The sequence below is a fragment of the Lytechinus pictus genome, chromosome 8 (genome assembly GCF_037042905.1).
Source record: "Lytechinus pictus isolate F3 Inbred chromosome 8, Lp3.0, whole genome shotgun sequence".
Taxonomy (NCBI): domain Eukaryota; kingdom Metazoa; phylum Echinodermata; class Echinoidea; order Temnopleuroida; family Toxopneustidae; genus Lytechinus; species Lytechinus pictus.
Window position 1 is genome coordinate 40,444,757 of NC_087252.1, and position 24,871 is coordinate 40,469,627.

Here is a 24,871-nt window from a genome sequence, read left to right on the forward strand (position 1 = left end):
ACTTGTTTTGCAGCAGTTGCGGCGGCATTACTGAATCCCAGATCGTTAGCAAATTCACTTGGTGGATAAATCGCGCAATCAATTACATTGGAAACTTCACGCAAAATTGTATCAGTCAGTACATGCCCTGGCCTATCTACCTGAGAGGAACTGGTAAAGGAAAATTGATTTTTTTTTTGTGGTTAAGGTCAAAAACCTTTTTTTTTCTAAAACATAAGTAAACATTAATATTTTTGGAAAGAAAAGTTCGTTCCTTTGTATACTATGGCACGCCAGAAGGTAATCAAATATTTTTATATTCGACACCAACTAAAAAACTATTTGACGCGGCAAAATTCTATTTGACACAAAATATATTTGACAAAAAATAAAAAAAATTAAAAATATATTCGATAAAAAATATATTTGACAAAAATATATTCGACAAAACATGTGTTCGCCAAAACATATATTTGACAAAATTATATTTGAAAAAAAATATATTTGACAATAATATATTTGACACAAAATATATTTGACAAAAACATATTTGACACATATATTCGACAAAACATATATTTGACCAAAATATATTTGAAAAAAAATATAATTGACAAAATTATATTTGAAAAAAAATATATTTGACAATAATATATTTGACACAAAATATATTTGACAAAAACATATTCGACAAAACATATATTCGACAAAACATATATTTGACAAAATTATATTTGATAAAAAATAGATTTGACAAAAAAATATTTCACAAAATTATATTCGACACAATTTTATTTGACACAATTTCATTTGACAAAAATTAATTCATTCGACACAATTTCATTTGACCTACACATTTGGCGTACCATACGTGCGATGTCAAAAATATATTCATCAAAATTTCATTCAAAAAAAAAAAAAAAAAAAAATCGACAATGTTTCATTTGATAATTTTATATTTGAAAAAATTTAATTCGAAAAAATAGTATTCAAAGCGAAAAACATTTTATTCGACTAAAATTAATTCGATGAAATATCAATTAATTCGGCAAAATTTCACTTTATTACAAAACTTTGTTCGACAAATCCCCATGCAGCTGGGCCACCGATCGCGATACCGGCCGATAGTACTAGTGCAGCCCGGGCTAGCGTACGCCATAGGGACTGGGACGTCGGACGGGACGCGTCAGGCAGCTAGCAGCAGGCCAGTAGGGAGCTGGAGCCGCCGCGCCGGAAGCACCGGCAGGAATTTGGTTGGATGTTCGATGTTCAAACTGTGAAGTTGGTTTGATATTCAGGTTCGATATTCAAACGCGTGTGAAGTTAGACCAATATTCGATATTCGAAAAAATTAATGGTTTTGAAAGCTAACTAGGGGATTTGACAGGTGCAGCACGTCTCGGGCAACCATACAAACACTGGCTTGCCCTAGTACGAGGACGTTTAGGGGACAAACGTTAGTAAAAAAGGGCATGATTTTTTTTAGGGCCCCCGTAGATATCCCTACGGCCTAGCCAAGGTAGCCACGCATCACTTGTAGAACTCGACTCGGGCAACCAGATAAGCATTATCCTGACCCGGCCCATGCACATTTAGGGGGCTCAAATTAACAAAATTAAAGGGAATAAAGGGCTATTTAGAACAATTTTTAATAAAAAAAAAGTATTTTTTCAAGGGGCCCCAAGGGATATCCCGACAGTCTAGCCAGGGTAACCACGTATCCTAAATTGTAGAACTCGACTCGGGAAACCGGATAAAGACTAGCTTGAACCAGCGCATGCACATTCAGGGGGCTCAAATTAACAAAATTAAAGGAATAAATTGCTATTTAGAGAATTTTTTTAATTAAAAAAGTATTTTTTTCAATGGGCCATATCCCGACGGCATAGCCAGGGTAATCACGTATCCTCACTTGTAGAACTCGACTCGTGCAACCAGATAAGTACTAACTTGACCCGGCGCATGCACATTTAGGGGACTCAAATTAACAAAATTAAAGGAATAAAGGGCTATTTAGAGCATTTTTTTTTATTAAATTTTTTTTTATTTTTTTCAAGAGGCCCCCATGCATATTCCGACGCCCTAGCCAGGGTAACCAAGTATCATTACTTGTAGAATTTGAATCTGGCAAGCAGATAAACATTAGCTTGACCCGGCGTATGCACATTTTAGGGGGCTCAAAATAACAAAATTAACGGAATAAAGGGCTATTTCAAGCATGGGGAACCACGGTCCTGACTTTTCCCCCCATTCCTTGGTGCCGACAGTGGGTAGAGTAAAAAAGAGAGAGAGAATACAAAATAGAAGAGAGAGAAACGAATAGGAGAGATAGGAAAGAAAAGGAGGGGGAACGGGAGAGAAAGAGAAGGGAGAGCGGAGAGGTCATATCATTGTATGAACATGATGTTTTTATGATTGTGCCTCGAGCATTAGCATGATTAGGGCGAAGCTCAATGCGTGATAAGAACAAAAAGAGCGGGCACACCATGGCCCATGCCGCAAAAATTTGCATAATAATAAGTCTCGAGCGAGCGAGAAAAAAAATGGTATGCAAAAAATGACATTATATCTTTCATCTTTCTTTCCTTTTCCTTTTGTTATTTTTTTTCTCGGTTGTAGAACTTTTTTGGGGGATGGGCAGTGCTATGCAGATCGGGTCCGTGGCAATGACGGCACCAGGGTTTTTACCCTAGGAGGAGGCAAAATAACATTTTGGGGCCGGGGGGGGGGGGGTGACACACAATAAAAAAAAACAGAGCGAGAAGCGCGAGTTAATTTTATTTCAAACGTAGTCCCTAATGACTTGAAAAGTGACTAGGACTAGCTGTTTGCATTAATTTGTCCATGAAGATGATATCTCACCAAATAAATAATGCGAGCCCGAAGAGCGAGCCGAAAGGTATCCGGGGATGATACCTGGACGTAACCTAATCACTTTTCGTAATCATGAACTAAATGGGTATCTAATTCGCTGAAAATATTTCACTTATGAAAATTATTATTACGCAGGATATGTATCTTGCTTAAAGGAATTATGAAAACTCTAAAAACATTGGATTTGTAAGCCCCATGTGAACAGATAATTTACTTATCTCAATTACGCGCTCGCAGACATTTTGAATATTACATAATGACCTCAAAGATTTGTATTAGTGACCAAAATTGTTGCGAGCTAAATGCTAACGGTGAATGGATGAGAAAATTTTCAAAATTTAAAGAACAAAACATAGTTTCGAGAATTTGATTTTATTTTATTTTATTTCTGCACTCAGGATATATATGCAACATAAAATCTAGGTGATACAATTAAGTTTTACAAAACAATTAAGCAGTAGTCATAGCAGAGCAATAAAAGCAATGAAAAAATAAATATTAAAGGACAAGTCCACCCCAACAAAAAGTTGATCTGAAAAAAGGGAGAAAAATCCAAAAAGCGAAACACAGAAAATTTCATCAAAATTGGATGCAAAATAAGAAAGTTATGACATTTTTAAGTTTCGCTTGATTTCACAAAACAGTTATGTGACATCCTGGTCGGTATGCAAATTGGCAGATTGATGACGTCACCCACTCACTGTTTCTTTTGTATTTTATTATATGAAATATGAAATATTCTAATTTTCTCCTCCTTGTCAAGTGAAACAAAGTTTTATTTCTCCCTGAACTTGTGAAATTACCATTATTTTAATAGTTTATGGTTAGGTTAACTTGGTCCTTATTGTCAAATCTGTAAAAATTGAAATATTGTATTATTCAAACAATTAAACAAAAATAGTGAGTGATGGACATCATCGACTCTCTCATTTGCATATCGCTGAGTAGTGCATTTAACCGTTTTGTGAAAAATAAACGAAATTCAAAAATGTCATAACTTTCTTATTTTACATCCGATTTCGATGAAATTTGCAGCGTTATGTTTGTTTGCTTTTTCTTTGTTGATTCAAATCAACAATTTTCTGGGGTGGACTTTACCTTTAAACAAGAAGCAATATTCAATGAAAAGAAAATAACAGTTTAAACGAATGCAGGAGACCATCGTGAGCGGTTAAGCTTGAAAATGATGGCGGCCTCGTAAAATGGTACATCAGTTTCTTTCTTCATTGCTCAAGTGGGTGCAATGCAGGTGCAGGTGCTGGTGGAGTAAAGGGCAGTTGAATAATTAATCTGAAGAGGCGGATGCATATGATCCGATGGTTTTTAATAGTGGCTTTAAATTAGTATATTGTTGAACATGACTTAACGTTGTCTGGAAAGTTGTTCCAAATATCCAGAATCTGGAAAGTTGTTCCAAATATCAGAGTTATGACAACGTTTATTATACATTTTTTTCTTCAAAATTTCGGGGGGGGGGGGACAACTCATTGGGGCCTCCTTCTTTGGTGCCGCTACTGGTCTGGGGTGGAGCCCCCGGAAATTCGTGATATTTTCAAACATTGCAGATACATTGCAGATGGCCATTTTTTGTATCAAATCGCGGGTAAATACAGCACATATTATATTAAGTTCAACGCAGTTGCGGATAATAAACGAAATATGTTGAGGCAGCACAACATAGCAAATGTGGAAAAAAATTAAAAGTCGCCAGCGAGCGAAGCGATTCAGAAATGTTTGGCCTTTTAAAATGATTTTGAAATTAAATTCTAATTATGTTGTAGTCGCTTTGGAAATTTAGCCGATCAATCAATCAATCAATCAATAGCTTTGGAATTAGTCACGCGATATCGTCTAAAAGAGACATTTTAGTTCATGTAACGTTTATTTTGTAGGGGTATAACTTCTTGTTGATTAATTGAATTGAAGGCTACACATGCAAAAGAAAATGTCTCCTAAGAATCATTCGAAGATTAGAGGAGCTTTGTACTCATATTATATGTTTTGACAATACGTTTTCTATCGATATACGCCCCCATCTTTTTTTTTCAAGAAATGACGATCTACAACAGACGGCTAAAGATATTCATTCGACCCAACCCATTCTCATTTTTTTTTGTAAGCTGATAAGACTTATTCTATAAACAAAGAATGGGCAACCACTGAACATATTTTGTGCGAATAAAAGAAAAATACATATACCACTAAGCTTTCGGAACTATTTTAGTGGAGGAGGAATTAGACTGAGTATAATAGATCAATAGGATGTGCTCATGAGATGTTTACCGAGTTGCTCCCTAAATGTGCATGCGCCGGGTCAAGCTAGTGTTTATCTGGTTGCCCGAGTCCAGTTCTATACAAGTTAGGATACGTGGTTACCTCGGCTAGGCCGCCGGGATAACCCTGGGGGCCCCCTTGAAAAGAAAGGCTTTTTTAATAAGAAAATGCTTGAAATAGCAAATTATTCCTTTAATTGTTTAATTTGAGCCCCCTAAATGTGCATGCACCTGTTCAAGCTAGTGTTTATCCGGTTTTCCGAGTCGAGTTCTACAATTTAGGATACGTGGTTACCCTGGCTAGAGCGTCTGGATATCCCTGGGGGCCCCTTGGAAAAATCCTTTTTTTAATTAAAAAATGCTCTAAATAGCCCTTTATTCCCTTTAATTTTGTTAATTTGAGCCCCCTAAATGTGCATGCACCGGGTCCAGCTAGTGATTATTTAGTTGCCCGAGTCGAGTTCTACGAGTTAGAATACGTGGTTACATTGGCTAGGCCGTAGGGATATCCCCGGGGGCCGTCGAAAAAAAAAATCATGCCCTTTTTTAGTGACGTTTGTCCCCTAAACGTCCTTGTACTAGGGCAAGCCCTGGGGGCAAGCCATTGTTTGTATGGTTGCCCGATACGTGCTCCACCTGTTAAATCCCCTAGTTAGCTTTCAAAACCATTGATTTTTTTAATATCGAATATCGAGTATTGGTCTAACTTCACACGCGTTTGAATATCGAACCCGAATATCAAACCAACCTCATAGTTTGAATATCGAACATCCAACCAACTTCCTGCCGGTGCTTCCGGCGCGGCGGCTCCAGCTCTCTACTGTCCTGCTGCTAGCTGCCTGACGCGTCCCGTCCGACGTCCCGGTCCCTACGGCGTACGCTAGCCCGGGCTGCACCACTGAACTGAAAATATGTATTTCTAGGTCAGTGGGCTGTACTAGTACTATCGGCCGGTATCGCGATCGGTGGCCCAGCTGCATGAGGATTTGTCGAACAAAATTTTGTAGTAAAGTGAAATTTTGCCGAATGAATTGATATTTCATCGAATTAATTTTAGTCGAATAAAATGTATTTTGCTCTGAATACTTTTTTTCGAATTGAATTTTGCCAAATATAAAATTATCACATGAAACATTGTCTAAAAAAAAATTGTCGAATGTGTCGAATGAATTTTGGTCGAATTAATTTTTTTTTGTGTGGAATGAAATTTTGACGAATATATTTTGACATCGCACGTATGGTACGCCAAATGTGTAGGTCAAATGAAATTGTGTCGAATTTGTCAAATGAAATTTTGTCGAATGAATTTTTGTCAAATAAAAAAAAAGTTGTGTGAAACTGTTAATACCGAATTGAGTAATGTCTGTGAATGGTTCAGTGCAAATAAACTCACAATCAATTACAAAAAATGCAATTACATTATATTCCGTAACTCTACAACGCATATAGATTTTAATCATGAAGAAGTTAGGCTTAATAATCAAATTATTCCAAGAGTTGAAAATACTAGATTTATTGGTGTTATCATTGACAGTAATTTAAGTTGGTCACATCACAAACATGGAATTGAAAAAAAGGTAGCGAATAATATCGGAATTATACATCGCCTAAGCTTTTATTTTCCAAAACCGGTCCTACGTACATTATTTTTTAGTCCTCATCAGAGGTATTTATTACATTAAAATCAATAATCAAACACATTTATTTATTTATTAAACAATATTTCAAAAGGGTGCCCTTTCAGCAAATGCTGGTATCAAAAGGGGCCATAAAAGCATAAAGACAAGACATGTATATACAAGTGGTAAAACATACAAGGTAAAACAAGGTAAAAACATTATATAAATCATACATATTAGAACACAGAAAGGCATGCAAAATTTAGTTATTAAAATATTTGTGGCACAGGAATCATTGACATTTTAACATTTGCTGGACATTATATATGATTTGAGTTCTTTTTTAAAACTAGAGAGGGTGGATAGGGTTTTTAAATGAAGGGGTAAGGAATTGAACATTGATATTGAGGAAATAATGAATGAGCATTTATAGTATTCAGTATTGCATTTTGGGACATCGAGCTGTAGATTGGAGGCGGATCTTGTATTTACGTTATGTTTTTCGGATACTAATTTCAAATTTTCATTAAGAAAGTCGGAAGATAAATTATTTAAGCTCTTAAATATAAATATACATCGAAAATACATTACTCTTTGGGGATAGGAGAACCATTCAAGTTTTTTAAATAACTGATCAGACGGGGTGAGGACGTTTGCTTTGAGTATTATTCTGGCAGCACGTTTCTGAAGTTTTATTATTTGATTTGTTTGTGTGATGAATCTTAAATCCCATACCTCACAACAATAGTCAATTTGACTTTAGATTAAACAGTTATAGATTAGTTTTGCAGTGGTAACATCAATGAATGGATTAGCCCTTTTCAGTATGGCGAGAGCAGCACATACTTTTTTACTAACGTGTTCTACATGATCATGCCAAAGAAGTTTATCGTCTATTATGACACCTAAACACTTTGTGGAGTGAACCTTTTTATTACTTTACCATCAAACGTGATAGAAATATCTTAATCTGAATTATTATATTTGTTCATTCTTTGTCTTGATCCCAGAATCATCATATTTGTCTTTTCAACATTGAGAATTAACTTATTTAATTTTATCCATTGGTTTAAAGCATTTACATCTTCTTGTAAAGCCAATTTCATACAATCTATATCGGATCCTGATAAAAATAATGTTGTGTCGTCGGCATACATTGTAACTTGACCATTCTTTATTACATTCGGCAGGTCGTTAATAAGTACTAGAAAGAGTAGCGGACCTAATATGGATCCTTGTGGTACTTCGATAGACACACTTTCTTTCTCAGAAATAGATTTGTTATATTGAACACATGGCAATCTCATGTTGAGATACGAGTTAAACCATCTAAGTGTTTTATCGGAATAGCCAATACGCTGGAGCTTATTTAGCAGTACATTCGTGTTAACAGAGTCAAACGCGCGTCTAAGATCAATAAAAACAGCGCACACAAGCTGACCATTGTCTATTGCTTTAGACCAGTGATCCGTCATTGAAGCTAAAGCGGCTGCAGTTGAGTGACCCGGTCGGAAACCGAATTGTACTTTACTCAAGATTGACTTTTTGGTGAGATAATCGTAGAATTGTTGATGGGCAAGTATTTTTATTATTTTGCTTATCGTGGGGAGAATTGAAATTGGGCGATAGTTACTTAAATTTGAAGTATCACCTTTTTTTTATAAATGGGTAAGACTTTTGCGCATTTCCATTCATCAGGGTAGGTGCTCTCCAAAAAGGATTGATTCATGAAATTTGTAATGTAAGGTAGAACAGTTTGAATTGAAATCTTTAACGGTTTCGCTCCGATGCCATCCAAACCGCACGCTTTAGATTCTTTTAACAAATTGAAACCTTCTTTACCGTATCTTCATTTACGGGTGAGAAATTAAACGTATCTTCTGGTGGTATTGAATTACACGCTATGTTATCATTCTGGTTATTACAGTGTATATCATTACTAGTTGTATTTATATTGATAAAAAAATTATTAAAAGCACAAGCAATTTCCATTTCGTCTTCAACCATCTCGCCTTCTATATTAAACTGGTTTGGTAATTTCTGTTGACTTTTTGGAATTAGGTTTCTGAGACATTTCCACATATTTTTGGGATTATTACTGTTCAATTTGATTTCATTCATAATGTACGAACGCTTTTCATTTCTTATCAATGTATTAACTTCGTTTCTTACTTTTTTTAATTCAGTCCAAGTACTCTCCGTTTTGGTTTTAATTGTGATGAGGGCGCATCTGGGTGAACAGGCTATGACACTTCTACCTCTGAAATGACCTTTGAATTTCACATTTTTGCTATCATTGGAGTGCATCATTAGGATCCATGTGATATATAGTACACTGATAATTACTATTCGTTGATCTTTTAGTGTGTTTCTTCAGTATTGTGACGTTTTTTTCAAGAAACATCTTTCGTTCGTTTGAACTCATACTAGTAATGTTGAGTATAAATGGCGCCGGGGACTATATACAGCAACAAGCATAAAGGAGTACCAGGAACATCATCATTCGCCTAAAAACTCCCAAAGAACATAACTGTTGCAAGTATAAACTTTTGTCTCCAAATATCATATGATTCGATTTTGTTCACCATATCTGATGAAGTAGAGGAATCTACTATTCTGAACCATTTGACTAAGGTATACCCAAACTTGAATATTGAAATTGGACGCCATTTCGTATCGTTATTCTACAACGAAGTAAAGAAGGTCAATGTTCATGACTCCCCTCTTTGTCTACCTTCTCCGAACAAAGAAGCTCACCCAAATGACGACATCGAAGCGGAGATTTCTTAAAAAGATGATGTGCCTGAACGAAATACAACAAAGGAATCTGTAGAACTCATACCCAATCACGTATTTTCGCAAAGCGGATTAGAGGAGCAACTACTTGACTATCGCAAATCCCAAACTTCTCGTTTCCATGACTACAAAATGACACATGCCGATAGCCTCTTGGTTGGTGACTCCATGCTTCGTCGTATATAACCAACAAAATTGTCGCGATCTCAACGAATTATTTGCAAAACTCTTCCAGGAGCTCGTGTTGATGACATTAGCGATGATGCGGTGAGATTGGCCAATTATAGTAATGTGAGTGAAGTTATATTCCGCATTGGCACCAATAATCTTTATCAGAATGATGCTTCAGAAATCGCAACTAAAATCGAAAGTGCAGCTATACATGTACTCGAATGTTGTCAAACGGTTACTCGAATTACGATTAGCAGTATAATCCAGAGACGTCAAAGTGTCCTCCAAACTACCGCCAATAAGGTCAATGACCTCTTGGAAATAATTTCGAAGTAGCATGACTGGAAGTTCATTGACAACAGGAATGTTGATCCGAGCTTGCACATCGGTCCTGATGGAGTGCATCTTAATGACATCGGGGTCCGCATCCTTGCAAGGAACTTCATCTCCCATCTGAAAGGAATCACCCACCGAGATGATCCAAGTCCGGAACCGCTTCAGGATCTCCATCATGTTCAACGCCATGTTCAACGTCAACGCTCGCAACAGAATGTGAAATATGATGACACAATTACGTATCACGAGGATTTCCCCCTACCAGATGGAAGAACTGGATATCATCGTCGGTATGAAAACCCTTATTACGGTCCACGTTGGGCTGCCTCATTGGGCCACTCCGGAAGTGATGATGATATTTCCCATCCATATGTTCATGAAACTCCGAGTACCAACCGTGTACCTTATCATAACTATCAGCCATTATCGAATGAGATACAGATAGACAGTTCTCATCACCCAGATTATACTTTCCTTACACCTCATGAGTACACCGGATGCTACAACTGCGGAGAAAAGAATCATACACAAAAAGTATGTCGATACCCAAGCAGACTGCAATGTTTCAAGTGCCTCAACTACGGCCACAAATCAAAATTCTGTTCTTATGTGACAAATTATTGAGTTGCCGGCAAGGAAGACCTAGCCGTTAATAATAACAACATAGGTCAACAAACTTTAAGTGCAAGTTCAAACGATTGTATTGAAAACTGTAATTGTACATGCTGTTTATTTCGTTTACTACCATTCCATGACACTAATTTTTATGTGAACGATAATTTTGAAACTGACAAAATATTAACTAAAGATAGTTGCATTCAATTATCTGATGGCAAAATCCCACGATTTAAAAAGGGATTGGTTTTTGTGTCACTAAATATTCGTGGCCTAATCAACAAAATAGACAACCTCAGGTATTTACCTTCAGATGCCATAAATTATATTGATTTTCTATTTATAAATGAGTCATTTTGTGATCAAACTATATGTAATGATGAAATATCCCTAGAAGGGTTTGGTGTTGAACAAAATGACCGAACCCGCTCTGGTGGTGGCATTGTAGTTTACATATCAAATCGTCATAGATAAACCAGACGTATTGAATTTGAAGATAGCAATTAGAAATAATTTGTCTGCAGGTACACTTACAGTTCCAAAAAGACGTGTATGTAATTGGCTTATACAGGCCGCCATCTACGGGAGTCGAATTCTTTGGCAAACTCTCTGACGTATTATGAATTTAATCGCTTCTTTACTCGAGTGTTGAGAACCCTTTAAATAGTTCATCGCATTCGAAACCGTTTACAAATAAATCATTTATGTTTGCCAGTGTTACACGTGAATTTGTTCAAAGGGAGTTGTTAAAACTTGACAGTCGTAAATCGTGTGGTCTTGACAACCTACACCCGTATCTGTTGAAGATTGCAACGCCGTTTATTTTAAAACCATTAACCTACCTTTTCAATTTATCGCTTAACTCTGGAACTATACCTATTGACTGGAGAAAAGCAAAGGTAACCCCAGTTTTTAAAAATGGAAAAAAGGATAATATTAACAATTATAGACCCATTTCAGTCATATGTCATTTGATGAAAATTTTGGAAAAGGCAATACACGAACAAGTGTACAATTATTTTACTTCAAATCAATTATTAAGTCATTGCCAGTCAGATTTTCGCCCACTGCACTCAACGACGACTGTTTTGTTAGATTTGAATGAATATGTTTTGAAAAATATTGACGGTGGTTTTGTAACAGGGTGTTGATTTTTGGATTTCAAACGGGCGTTTGACTCTGTATCACACACTATTTTATTGCATAAATTATTTAGATATGGTTTTAAGGATAGCGAATTAAACTGGTTTAAAAATTACTTTTCTGATCGACAGCAGTGCGTTTCCTTTCAAGGCATACTGTCAGATTTACAAAATATCCAGTTGGGGATTCATCTGGGGTCTATATTGGGACCTCTTCTTTTTTCTATATTTATAAATGATATGTGCAGTTTACCGTATTTAACAAATACAAAATTATGTTTATATGCAGATGATGCTGCTGTTTTTTGTAAAGACCGAAATATTAATACAGTATCTAAATTACTCCAAAAAGAATTTACCAAGATATGTAACTGGGTAGAAATCAAATAACTTAGAATTGAATTTAAAGAAATGCAAAAGTATGTTGATTGGGTCAAAAAGGAAAGTTAAAAATGCTAATTTGATTATAAAATTTAAAAAAAAAATTGTCGAGCAGGTACATGAATTTAAATATTTAGGTGTTGTTCTTCATGATTGTTTTTCATGGAACAAACATATTGAAAAAGTATTTACGAAGATTTCAAGAATAATTGGTTGTATCAGACAGATAAAGCACAATGTTCCACAAAATATATCACTCATGTTATATAATGCATTAATATTGCCACATATTGATTACGGTATCGTTATTTGGAGCAGAACTAATAAGTGCAATATAAAGAAAATACAACAACTCCACAACAAGTATGCTCGTTTGATTTTTAATGCTGATTTTTCAATACCTTTCAATGTTCATCGCACCCAATTAAACTGGCAAACTATTGTACAAAGACAACAGTATCATACCTACCTTATCATGTTTAAATTAATTAATGATTTAGTTCCAACATATTTAAAGGAAATTATTATTTATCGTGATATTAACTTTCAAACTCGATATGCACATTCTTGCCCATTAAAAATCAAAACACCTCGAACAGAGCATTACAAGAAATCTGTACATTTTTATGGTTCAAATCTCTGGAACAGTTTACCCCAGAGTATGCAAACTGTAACATCTTTTCCAATATTTAAGAAACAATCTAGAATTTTAACTCTTAACTCCGAATTTTAAAAAGCAGTATTAACTTTGATTTAATATAAATATTAAAGTAGTGTTATTTTATATTATAAAAACTCTGCTTGTATGTTATTTAAGCTTTTTAATTTCAATTTAATTGTGATTTTACTTGAGTAAATTTTTGTAGTTAAGTATTAAGTATTAAGTTTTGAGTTTTTTGTGTGTAAAGTTGTTATTTATATGTATTTGTTTTTTATTGTGCCAGGCCCCTTTGTAGAGCAGTTTTGTAACTGAAAGGGCTACCCTGCTGAAATAAAACGGAAATAATAAATAAATAATAATATTAGAAAGATTGCATTGTTCCCCAGTGAACAACAATCGAGAAGTGTTTATTCTTGGCGACACAAACTGTGATTACTCAATTAATGCTAGAAACAGCTTAAGAAATAAAATTAAAAGGGTCATGGATCCATACAATCTAAAACAGATAATAAACTTACCGACCCGAGTTACAAATACGTCTAGCACAATAATTGATCAGATATTTACTACAAACCCTGTTAATATATTATGTAAAGGTACAGTCATCACCTCTATAAGTGATCACTTTATGGTATTTGCTATAAGATGCAAGCATACCAAGGTCAGAAAAGCTGGGAGAACATTACAAATACGGTCTTTCAAAAATGTTACCCCAAACAATTTTAATGAAGAATTTCTTAATGTAAACTTTGATGATTGTTTAGATCCAACGACTGTGAATTGCAGTTGGAATGCCTGGAAAGAATTATACCAAAACATCATAGATAAAATTGCACCTATCAAGTTGATAAGAGTACGTAATGAAAGCCTGCAATGGATAACATCTGACATCAGAATAATTATGACAAAAAGGGATCTCCTTCATGTCAAAGCAATTAAAACAAAAACGGAGAGTACTTGGACTGAATTCAAAAAAGTAAGTAACGAAGTTAATACATTGATGAAAAAGAAATGAAAAGCGTTCGTACATTACGAATGAAATCAAATTGAACAGAAATAATCCCAAAAATATGTGGAAATGTCTCAGAAACCTAATTCCAAAAAGTCAACAGAAATTACCAAACCAGTTTAATATAGAAGGCGAGATGGTTGAAGACGAAATGGAAATTGCTTGTGCTTTTAATAATTATGTTATCAATATAAATACAACTAGTAATGATATACACTGTAATAACCAGAATGATAACATAGCGTGTAATTCAATACCACCAGAAGATACGTTTAATTTCTCACCCGTAAATGAAGATACGGTAAAGGAGGTTTTCAATTTGTTAAAAAAATCTAAAGCGTGCGGTTTGGATGGCATCGGAGCGAAACCGTTAAATATTTCAATTCAAACTGTTCTACCTTACATTACAAATTTCATGAATCAATCCTTTTTGGAGAGCACCTACCATGATGAATGGAAATGCGCAAAAGTCTTACCCATTTATAAAAAAGGTGACACTTCAAATTTAAGTAACTATCGCCCAATTTCAATTCTCCCCACGATAAGCAAAATAATTGAAAGACTTGCCCATCAACAATTTTACGATTATCTCACCAAAAAGTCAATCTTGAGTAAAGTACAATTCGGTTTCCGACCGGGTCACTCAACCGCAGCCGCTTTAGCTTCAATGACGGATCACTGGTCTAAAGCAATAGACAATGGTCAGCTTGTGTGCGCTGTTTTTATTGATCTTAGACGTGCGTTTGACTCTGTTAACACGAATGTACTGCTAAATAAGCTCCAGCGTATTTGCTGTTCCGATAAAACACTTAGATGGTTTAACTCGTATCTCAACATGAGATTGCAATGTGTTCAATATAACAAATCTATTTCTGAGAAAGAAAGTGTGTCTATCGAAGTACCACAAGGATCCATATTAGGTCCGCTACTCTTTCTTGTACTAATTAACGACCTGCCGAATGTAATAAAGAATGGTCAAGTTACAATGTATGCCGACGACACAACATTATTTTTACCAGGATCCGATATAGATTGTATGAAATTGGCTTTACAAGAAGATGTAAATGCTTTAAACCAATGGTTAAAATTAAATAAGTTAATTCTCAATGTTGAAAAGACAAATATGATGATTCTGGGATCAAGACAAAGAATGAACAAATATAATAATTCAGATTAAGATATTTCTATCACGTTTGATGGTAAATTTATAAATAAGGTTCACTCCACTAAGTGTTTAGGTGTCATAATAGACGATACACTTCTTTGGCATGATCATGTAGAACACGTTAGTAAAAAAGTATGTGCTGCTCTCGCCATACTGAAAAGAGCTAATCCATTCATTGATGTAACCATGGCAAAACTAATCTATAACTGTTTAATCCAAAGTCAAATTGACTATTGTTGTGAGGTATGGGGTTTAAGATTTATCACACAAACAAATCAAATAATAAAACTTCAGAAACGTGCTGCCAGAATAATACTCAAAGCAAACGTCCTCACCCCGTCTGATCAGTTATTTAAAAAACTTGAATGGTTCTCCTATCCCCAAAGAGTAATGTATTTTCATTATACATGTCTTGTTTTTATGCTTTTAGGGCCCCTTTTGATACCAGCTTTTGCTGAAAGGGCACCCTATTGAAATATTGTTTAATAAATAAATTAATAAATAAGCTTAAAAAACAGCTTTTAAACGTATAATTAACATAGCCTACATATTATGTCGAACAGAAGGCAAGTAATGGCATCAGCATATCATTGGCTGTTATACTACTATTCATTAACAGCTCAAAATATTGAATTTCGAGCATGACATACAGTCACGTATTTAGAACGAAGCATGATACGGATGTCTGTTTTTTCACAATTAATGATATGTTTTAAGATGAAACTCTTTTTCTTTAGCAAAAAAAAATACTGGATAGTGGAATTCATCAATTGATTGAAGGCTGCATAATCTACAAAGCCTCATGTTTCTTTTACGATTTTCATATCTTCCTCAGACAATAGGAAGCCGATGATTTCCACAGCGGAATCTACAAAAAGTGATTCTATCTATTTTGTTTATATTGATGATGATTGAACGTGCGTGAGGTGTTAATGGTGCGCGGGTGTGATGCAATAGAGCGAGTGTGAGGTGTGATGATGATTGAACGTGTGTGAGGTGTTAATGGTGTGTGGGTGTGAGAGCGAATGTGAGCTGTAATGATTATTAAACGTGTATGAGGTGTTAATGGAGTGGGGGTGTAATGATGATTGAACGTGTGTGAGGTGTTAATGGTGTGTGGGTGTGATGCGATAGCGCGAGTATGAGGTGTAATGATGATTGAACGTGTGTGCAGTGTTAATGGTGTGTGGGTGTAATGGTGATAGAGCGAGTGTGAGGTGTGATGATGATTGAACGTGAGTGCGGTGTTAATGGTGTGTGGGTATGATGCGATAGAGCGAGTGTGAGGTGTAATGATGATTGAACGTGTGTGCAGTGTTAATGGTGTGTGGGTGTAATGGTGATAGAGCGAGAGTGAGGTGTGATGATGATTGAACGTGAGTGGGGTGTTAATGGTGTGTGGGTATGATGCTGTAGAGCGAGTGTGAGGTGTGATGATGATTGAACGTGTGTGCAGTGTTAATGGTGTGCGGTGTGATGCGATAGAGCGAGTGTGAGGTGTGATGATGATTGAACATGTGTTAGGTGTTAATGGTGTGTGGGTGTGTGGGTGTGATGCGATAGAGCGAGTGTGAGGTGTAATGATGATTGAACGTTTGTGCGGTGTTAATGGTATGTGGGTGTAATGGTGATAGAGCGAGTGTGAGGTGTGATGATGATTGAACGTGAGTGCGGTGTTAATGGTGTGTGGGTATGATGCGATAGAGCGAGTGTGAGGTGTAATGATGATTGAACGTGTGTGCAGTGTTAATGGTGTGTGGGTGTAATGGTGATAGAGCGAGTGTGAGGTGTGATGATGATTGAACGTGTGTGCGGTGTTAATGGTGTGTGGGTATGATGCTGTAGAGCGAGTGTGAGGTGTGATGATGATTGAACGTGTGTGCAGTGTTAATGGTGTGCGGTGTGATGCGATAGAGCGAGTGTGAGGTGTGATGATGATTGAACATGTGTTAGGTGTTAATGGTGTGTGGGTGTGATGCGATAGAGCGAGTGTGAGGTGTAATGATGATTGAACGTTTGTGCGGTGTTAATGGTGTGTGGGTGTGATGGTGATAGAGCGAGTGTGAGGTGTGATGATGATTGAGCATGTTAGGGTGTGATAATGATTGAGCAAGTGTGGGTGTGATGATGATTGAGCATGTGAGGGTGTGATGATGATTGAGCAAGTGAGGGTGTGATGATGATTGAGCGTGTGTCGGTGTGATAATGATTGAGCAAGTGTGGGTGTGATGATGATTGAGCATGTGTGGGTGTGATGATGATTGAGCGTGTGTGGGTGTGATGATGATTGAGCATGTGTAGTGTGTGATGATGATTGAGCATGTGAGGGTGTAATGATGATTGAGCATGTGAGGGTGTGATGATGATTGAGCAAGTGTGGGTGTGATGATGATTGAGCATGTGTGGGTGTAATGGTGATAGAGCGAGTGTGAGGTGTGATGATGATTTAACGTATGTTAGGTGTTAATGGTGTGTGAGTATGATGCGATAGAGTGAGTGTGAGGTGTGTTTTTGATTGAACGTGTGAGGTGATAATGGTGTGTGGGTATGATTTGATAGAGCGAGTGTGAGGTGTGATGATGATTGAACGTGTGTGCGGTGTTAATGGTGTGTGGGTATGATGCCATAGAGCGAGTGTGAGGTGTGATGATGATTGAACATGTGTTAGGTGTTAATGGTGTGTGCGTATGATGCGATAGAGCGAGTGTGCGGTGTGATGATAATTGAACGTGTGTGCGGTGTTAATGAAGTGTGGGTGTCATGATGATTGAGCATGTGTGGGTGTGATGATGATTGAGCATGTGTGGGTATGATGATGATTGAGCATGTTAGGGTGTGATAATGATTGAGCAAGTGTGGGTGTGATGATGATTGAGCATGTGAGGGTGAGATGATGATTGAGCAAGTGTGGGTGTGATGATGATTGAACGTGTGTGCGGTGTTAATGGTGTGTGGGTGTAATGGTTATAGAGCGAGTGTGAGGTGTAATGATGATTGAACGTGTGTGAGGTGTTAATGGTGTGTTGGTATGATGCGATAGAGCGAGTGTGAGGTGTGATGATGATTGAACGTGTGTGCGGTGTTAATGGTGTGTGAGTGTGTTGGTGATAGAGCGAGTGTGAGGTGTGATGATTATTGAACGTGAGTGCGATGTTAATCGTGTGTGGGTATGATGCGATAGAGCGAGTGTGAGGTGTAATGATGATTGAACGTTAGTGCAGTGTTAATGGTGTGTGGGTGTAATGGTGATAGAGCAAGTGTGAGGTGTGATGATGATTGAACGTGTGTGCGGTGTTAATGGTGTGTGGGTGTGATGGTGATAGAGCGAGTGTGAGGTGTGATGATGATTGAACGTGTGTGCGGTGTTAATGGTGTGTGGGTATGATGCGATAGAGCGAGTGTGAGGTGTTAATGGTGTGTGGGTATGATGCCATAGAGCGAGTGTGAGGTGTGATGATGATTGAACGTGTGTGCGGTGTTAGTGAAGTGTGGGTGTGATGGTGATTGAGCATGTGTGGGTATGATGATGATTGAGCATGTGAGGGTGTGATAATGATTGAGCAAGTGTGGGTGTGATGATGATTGAGCATGTGAGGGTGTGATGATGATTGAGCAAGTGTGGTTGTGATGATGATTGCGCATGTGAGGGTGTGATGATGATTGAGCATGTGTAGGGTGTGATGATGATTGAGCATGTGTGGGTGTAATGGTGATTGAGCATGTGTAGTGTGTGATGATGATTGAGCTTGTGTGGGTGTAATGGTGATTGAGCATGTGAGGGTGTGATGATGATTGAGCATGTGGGGGTGTGATGATGATTGAGCATGTGTGGGTGTAATGGTGATTGAGCATGTGTAGTGTGTGATGATGATTGAGCATGCGAGGGTGTGATTATGATTGAGCATGTGATGATGTGATGATGATTGAGCCTGTGTAGTGTGTGATGATGATTGAGCATGTGAGGGTGTGATGATGATTGAGCATGTGAGGGTGTGATGATGATGGAGCATATGAGGGTGTGATGATGATTGAGCCTGTGTAGGTGTGATGATGATTGAACGCGTGTGTGGATGTGATGAAGATTGAGCATGTGTGGGTGTGATGATGATGATTGAGCGTGTGTGGGTGTGATGATGACTGAGCATGTGAGGGTGTGATGATGATTGAGCATGTGAGGGTGTGATGATGATTGAGCATGTGTGGGTGTGATGATGATTGAGCATGTGTAGTGTGTGATGATGATTGAGCATGTGAGGGCGTGATGATGATTGAGCGTGTGTGGGTGTGATGATGATTGAGCATGTGTAGTGTGTGATGATGATTGAGCATGTGTATGGTGTGATGATCATTGAGCATGTGTAGGTGTGATGATCATTGAGCATGTGTGGGTGTGATGATGGTTGAGCATGTGTAGGGTGTGATGATGATTGAGCATGTGAGGGTGTGATAATGATTGAGCATGTGAGGGTGTGATGATGATTGAGCATGTGATGATGTGATGATGATTGAGCACGTGAGGGTGTGGTGATGATTGAGCGTGTGTCGGTGTGATAATGATTGAGCATGTGTGGGTGTGATGATAATTGAGTGTGTGATGATGATTGAACATGTGTGGGTGTGATGATGATGGAGCATGTGAGGGTGTGATGATGATTGAGCACGTGAGGGTGTGATAATGATCGAACATGTGTTGGTGTGATTATGATTGAGCACGTGAGGGTGTGATAATGATCGAGCATGTGTTGGTGTGATGATGATTGAGCACGTGAGGGTGTGATAATGATCGAGCATGTGTCGGTGTGATAATGATTGAGCACGTGAGGGTGTGATGGTGATTGAGCACGTGAGGGTGTGATGATGATTGAGCATGTGAGGGTGTGATGATGATGGAGCATGTGTCGGTGTGATAATGATTGAGCACGTGAGGGTGTGATGATGATTGAGCATGTGAGGGTGTGATGATGATTGAGCATGTGAGGGTGTGATGATGATGGAGCATGTGAGGGTGTGATGGTGATTGAGCATGTGTTGGTGTGATGATGATTGTACCACCGACTAAATATTACAATGGGCCCCGGTTAATTCTAACATTGATGCTGGAGAGAAGGGGGATTTTCTGGGGGTTATTGTCAAGGGGGTAATTGTCCTTGGGAGTAATTGTCCGGGGGTTAATTGTCCTCGGGGGTAATTTTCCGGTAGGTAGTTGTCCGGGGGTAATTGTCCTGGTGTAGTTGTCCGGGGGTTATTGTCCGGGGGGTAATTGTCCGGGGGGTAATTGTCCGGGGTTAATTGTCCTTGGGGTGTAATTGTCCTCAGGGGGTAATTGTCCGGGGGGGATTGTTCTCGGGGAGTATTTGTTCGGGGGTAGTTGTCCCTGGGGTTAATTGTCCTGGGCGTAGTTGTCCTGATCCCCTCCATTTCACTTCTTAAAAGTCAAATCAATCCGAAAAAAATGTTGATTTGAGTCAGTAGAGAAGAACAATTGAGCAAGGAGTTTTATTCACTTGCACATGCTCAAGGTTCCCCCATTTCAATTCATGGCTGGTACTAAGCCTAAATTGTGTACCTTGACAGTCAATCACAGCTCGCCGCTTAGCGTCTTTTTTCTCTTTCTGTTCTATTTTTTTTTGCTCTAACTTTTTAGTCATTCATGCGATTTCACTCCTATGAGATCATGTCGAAAAACTTCAGTTTGTTCGTTGTTAGGGCATTTAGAGAAAATTAAAAACAAGCATAACGATATAAATCTAACCAGAAACACCTGTGAAATGAGAAAGTGATGTAATTTTCACGTTTCGCTTATTTTTCACAAAAGAGTAATATGCACAAATCAGTGACATGCAAATGAGAGTTGATGATATCGCTAATTCACTGTTTTTTTTGTATTATGTGAATTGTACAATATTTCAATTTCTAAGGTTTTCACAATAAGAACCAACTTGACTGAACCATAAAATGTTAAAACAATGGTATACCACATGCCCAGGGAGGACAAAATACTGTTTCACGTGAGAACGGGGGGGGGGGTGGGGTGTAAGAAATATTTTTCTCCTATAATGAAATACAAGAGAAATAGTGAGCAGTTTCCTAATTTACATACCGACCAGTGTGAGCATTATAACTATTTTGTGAAATTAGGCAATTGTATGTATTGTCCTAACTTTCTTATTTTACACTTTTTAATGAAATTGTTTGCTCTATGCTTGTGAGATTGTCTCTTCTTATTTAAAATCATCTTTCTTGTCTGAGTGAACTTTTTCTTCAATTGCGTCATGCAATCTTCAAATTTTTAACTCCGAAAATGTTTTAACGGGTCTTGCTGGTGTTTTTATTGTTGCCATCTAAACTGGAAAGTAGTACATAAAATTAAGGCTCTTCCGTAAGCTATGAATTACTTTGATTGCTTCCCTTTTCATTTTAATTTACAAGAACACAAAGAGCATAACATTCCCCCTTCTTAGTAGTACTGGTGGTACAATTTGGATATCTCAACATGCTGTGCAATCAGAATCAGCAATGATTAAACTATTAGAAGTATATTAAATGATCGTAACTTACTCTATGGTCCCCTCTCTTCTTTGAATTGATGTCTGCTGCGTCTGTGAGCTTGATGCACTGTGCTCTATTGCTACAAAAAACACGGCAAAAGTAATTATGACATCCTTTATTTCATTGTACTGTACACGTAGTTCAATTCAATCCAACATTTCATTTCCAAAGGTTAATTATTCATTAAAATACATTTATATAAGTTAGAATATAACAAAGGTGAATTTTCCATTTTTGCTCATTATGATAACATTTTCCTTGCAAGCCATGAATGCAAAAGTGGCTATTTAAAGCTATTATTTACTTTATCACATTTAAATAGGGCTAAAAGCAATGGTTTGTAAGTGAAAATTTAGTATACATGACGATTATATATAAAGTATGTTCAATCTTGCTCATGATTTTGAAGTTGAAATTGAAATAAATCTATTTGAAACTTCACATTACATTCCGGATGAAATCAACTAACTAATTCACCTACATCCAAGATTACACAAAACATGATATCGTTGACTTAGACATGCTTTCCATTTTTAACATTCTCATTTATATAATAATTTTTCATTATTATTATGGCTGTATCATAGTCAGTGATTGTCTTGGGGAAAAGGATGTGCTTGGAAATTAATAATGTTTGCTCATATTTGCAGCTGTTACCTGAATCTAGTGGCGAATCCTTTTCTAATTTCTGAGGAATGGGAAAGTCTAACTGGAATAAACATTTGACCTCCAGTTTCTTGGTTTGTCCTGCTGTAATTGATACTGCAACAATATCAGAATGATTACCAAGATCCAATTCAAAGCCCACACAAATCCTGGTCAAATTCGTAAGGTTGTCGAATGATACGACCTGTAGAGAATAGTATTGTCATTTCTGAGATTATTACGATTTTTGTTTTTGTGTTTAGCGTGTAGTCTTTTTAAAGTTCAAGTCCACCGAAGAAAAAAAAAAAGTTTTGAATCAAAAAAGAAAAAAGCAACTTCTTTAAAATCAGATGTAAAATAAAAAAGTTATGATATTCTAAAATTTTGCGTATTGGTTAAAAAAAAAAAAAAAAAAAATATGCACAACTCAGTGACCTGCAAATAATAGTTTCGACGATGTCCGTCATTTACTATTTTTTTTTTATTTGACTTACACAAACTTTTACTGATTTGACATTGAGGACCAACTTTACTGAACCATTTTTTCCCTTTTTGATGAAATTTTCAGTGTTATGCTTGTCGGTTTTTCTCTTTTTATTCAAATGGACTTTTGTTGGGGTAGACTTGTCCTTTGAAGAATATTAGCAAGGAGCATATAAAAATAAAATAAAAATCTGGTTTTGTTACATTTTAACGAGTTTGGTGATCATCAAGATGACCTCAAGGTGCGCTAAAAGAATTTAGAGAGGGGTGAGTGGGGGTGACTACCCTGTCCTGTAACCGTATTCTTACACCAGTGTTTTTATTGTTCTCTTGCTAAACATCCTTGTGTTAGGTATTGCGAAAAAGCTTAGTGAGCGAGCTTAGCGAGCGAAGAAATATTAAAAAACTTTTCGCGAAAGAAGCGTTATCATGCTTATTGAGATTTATTCCATGCTCATCACACATACACACGGACACCTTATGTAAGGATTTTTTTTTAATGCCATCCAAACAATGTTCTTTTTTTCGGCAGGGGCATGTGGGATGCAACCCCGCTGTTTAGTTTAGTGGGGAGTGCGTTGTATCAGCCCCCCTCCCCCCTGATATCCTTGTCATTTTTTTAAAATGTAATTTAGCTAAATAACAAACACACATACACACAGTCATTAATCATAAGGGTCCAAAGTTGGAACGTGTATGTGCAGTCTCATGTATATTTTAACTACCGGGCAAAACTTACAGACGATAAACATTTTTTATATTGAACTGGCCCTAGATAATGTAGATGTTCAGCAGCCAAAAAAAGAAGGGCTCCTAATTTTATATGGGCTTTTAAAAAAAAATACAGTAAAACGGTGATATCTTACACTTTTATATAACAATATCCTTATAACTGATGTACGCGAAATGATAGTATCTTAATTTTGTAAATTGAAACTTGAGTTGGGCAGAAATCGAAAGCTAAATTTTGATATATTGTTAAGTTTGAATTTTTATTTAAAAAATGATACAGAATAAAACATTACCACGCATTACAACAAATGTTCGAACCCCCACCTCAGAAACACAATTAGTAATCAAAATATTTTAACTTATTACTAAACTTACAGCAATGTCTCCAATTAGCTTTTTCTTCACATAACATCTCATTTCAAGATCAACTTCTGCCTTCTGTACGAGGACAGGTAAATAGATATGAGCAGGAATGAGGCCTTGTATCTTTTCCTTCTCTTCCACCTCTTGCTACCAAAGAAACACAGAAACAGAATATATATATGGTGAATATATCACTAACATGACATGAAAGGCAATATCGGGTATATTCATACAACATCATGATCATGATAAGTAGATTCAAGATCTTCTTACATCTGTTATTGACAATTAATACCACCATCAAAAATATATTCGAAGTAAGTTTCAAACACGGAATTAAAAAGTGTATTTTATAGTGTCCAGTATCTAAACAGAGCCAATAGAGAATTTGGCAAGGATATCAAATACAAAGATTTACGTTTGGATTATCACTAGGACCACAGAACTACTACTTGTATAGTGGTAGGGTATTGGAAAGAAAATTTACTAGTAGGTGAAATGTTTTTTTAATCACGTGATGTACATGATGTACGCATTTCACACGCGTTTAGTAGATCCCTCCTCCTACTCGGTTGTCGTAAAATAAATGCTATGAATATTCCAAGTATCGTGATTAGCAGATGAGCTTGGCAGGTTTTAAAATAGGCAGATACTGCTTTGACCTCTCGGTGTGAAGTGGTGTACAAAAACGAATCTACCAAGCCAGAGTAGAAAAATAAGATTTTAAAGGAAGCCATGTGCATTAAAAACACCACCCCCCAAAAAGACCCCTGCTCCCCCCCCCCCCCCGTCCTGGTGTCATGGCATTCTATCAGTTTTTAATTCCACTTTCAAATTCATCTTAATATTGAGGTTTTTTTAATAACTATTTTAAAACAATTGATAAAGAAAAAGAATTAAAAAAATAGTCACGCTTGAATGCCCGATCCATGAACAATAAGACAACGATGATCTGTGATTTGATATTTTAAAAGTCAGACCTCCTTATTGTAACACAGTCTTAGTTAAGAGGCGACGCACATGATAACAGTGATATCACAACTACTTTCCCAGACTTAAATGTCGTACATTAACATCG

General features: G+C 36.8%; 1 protein-coding gene across 1 annotated transcript in view; it reads right to left on the reverse strand.

The window, feature by feature from the left end:
* Positions 1-21,575: 21,575 nt before the first annotated feature.
* LOC135155313 (uncharacterized) overlaps positions 21,576-24,871 on the reverse strand; it is a 33,244-nt gene continuing 29,948 nt past the window's right edge. The window contains exons 7-9 of the mRNA XM_064104268.1: positions 23,806-23,940; positions 22,228-22,420; positions 21,576-21,649 (exon numbers count right to left, since the gene is read on the reverse strand). Coding sequence (XP_063960338.1) covers positions 21,576-21,649; positions 22,228-22,420; positions 23,806-23,940 — 402 coding nt within the window. The remainder of the gene's footprint in view (positions 21,650-22,227; positions 22,421-23,805; positions 23,941-24,871) is intronic.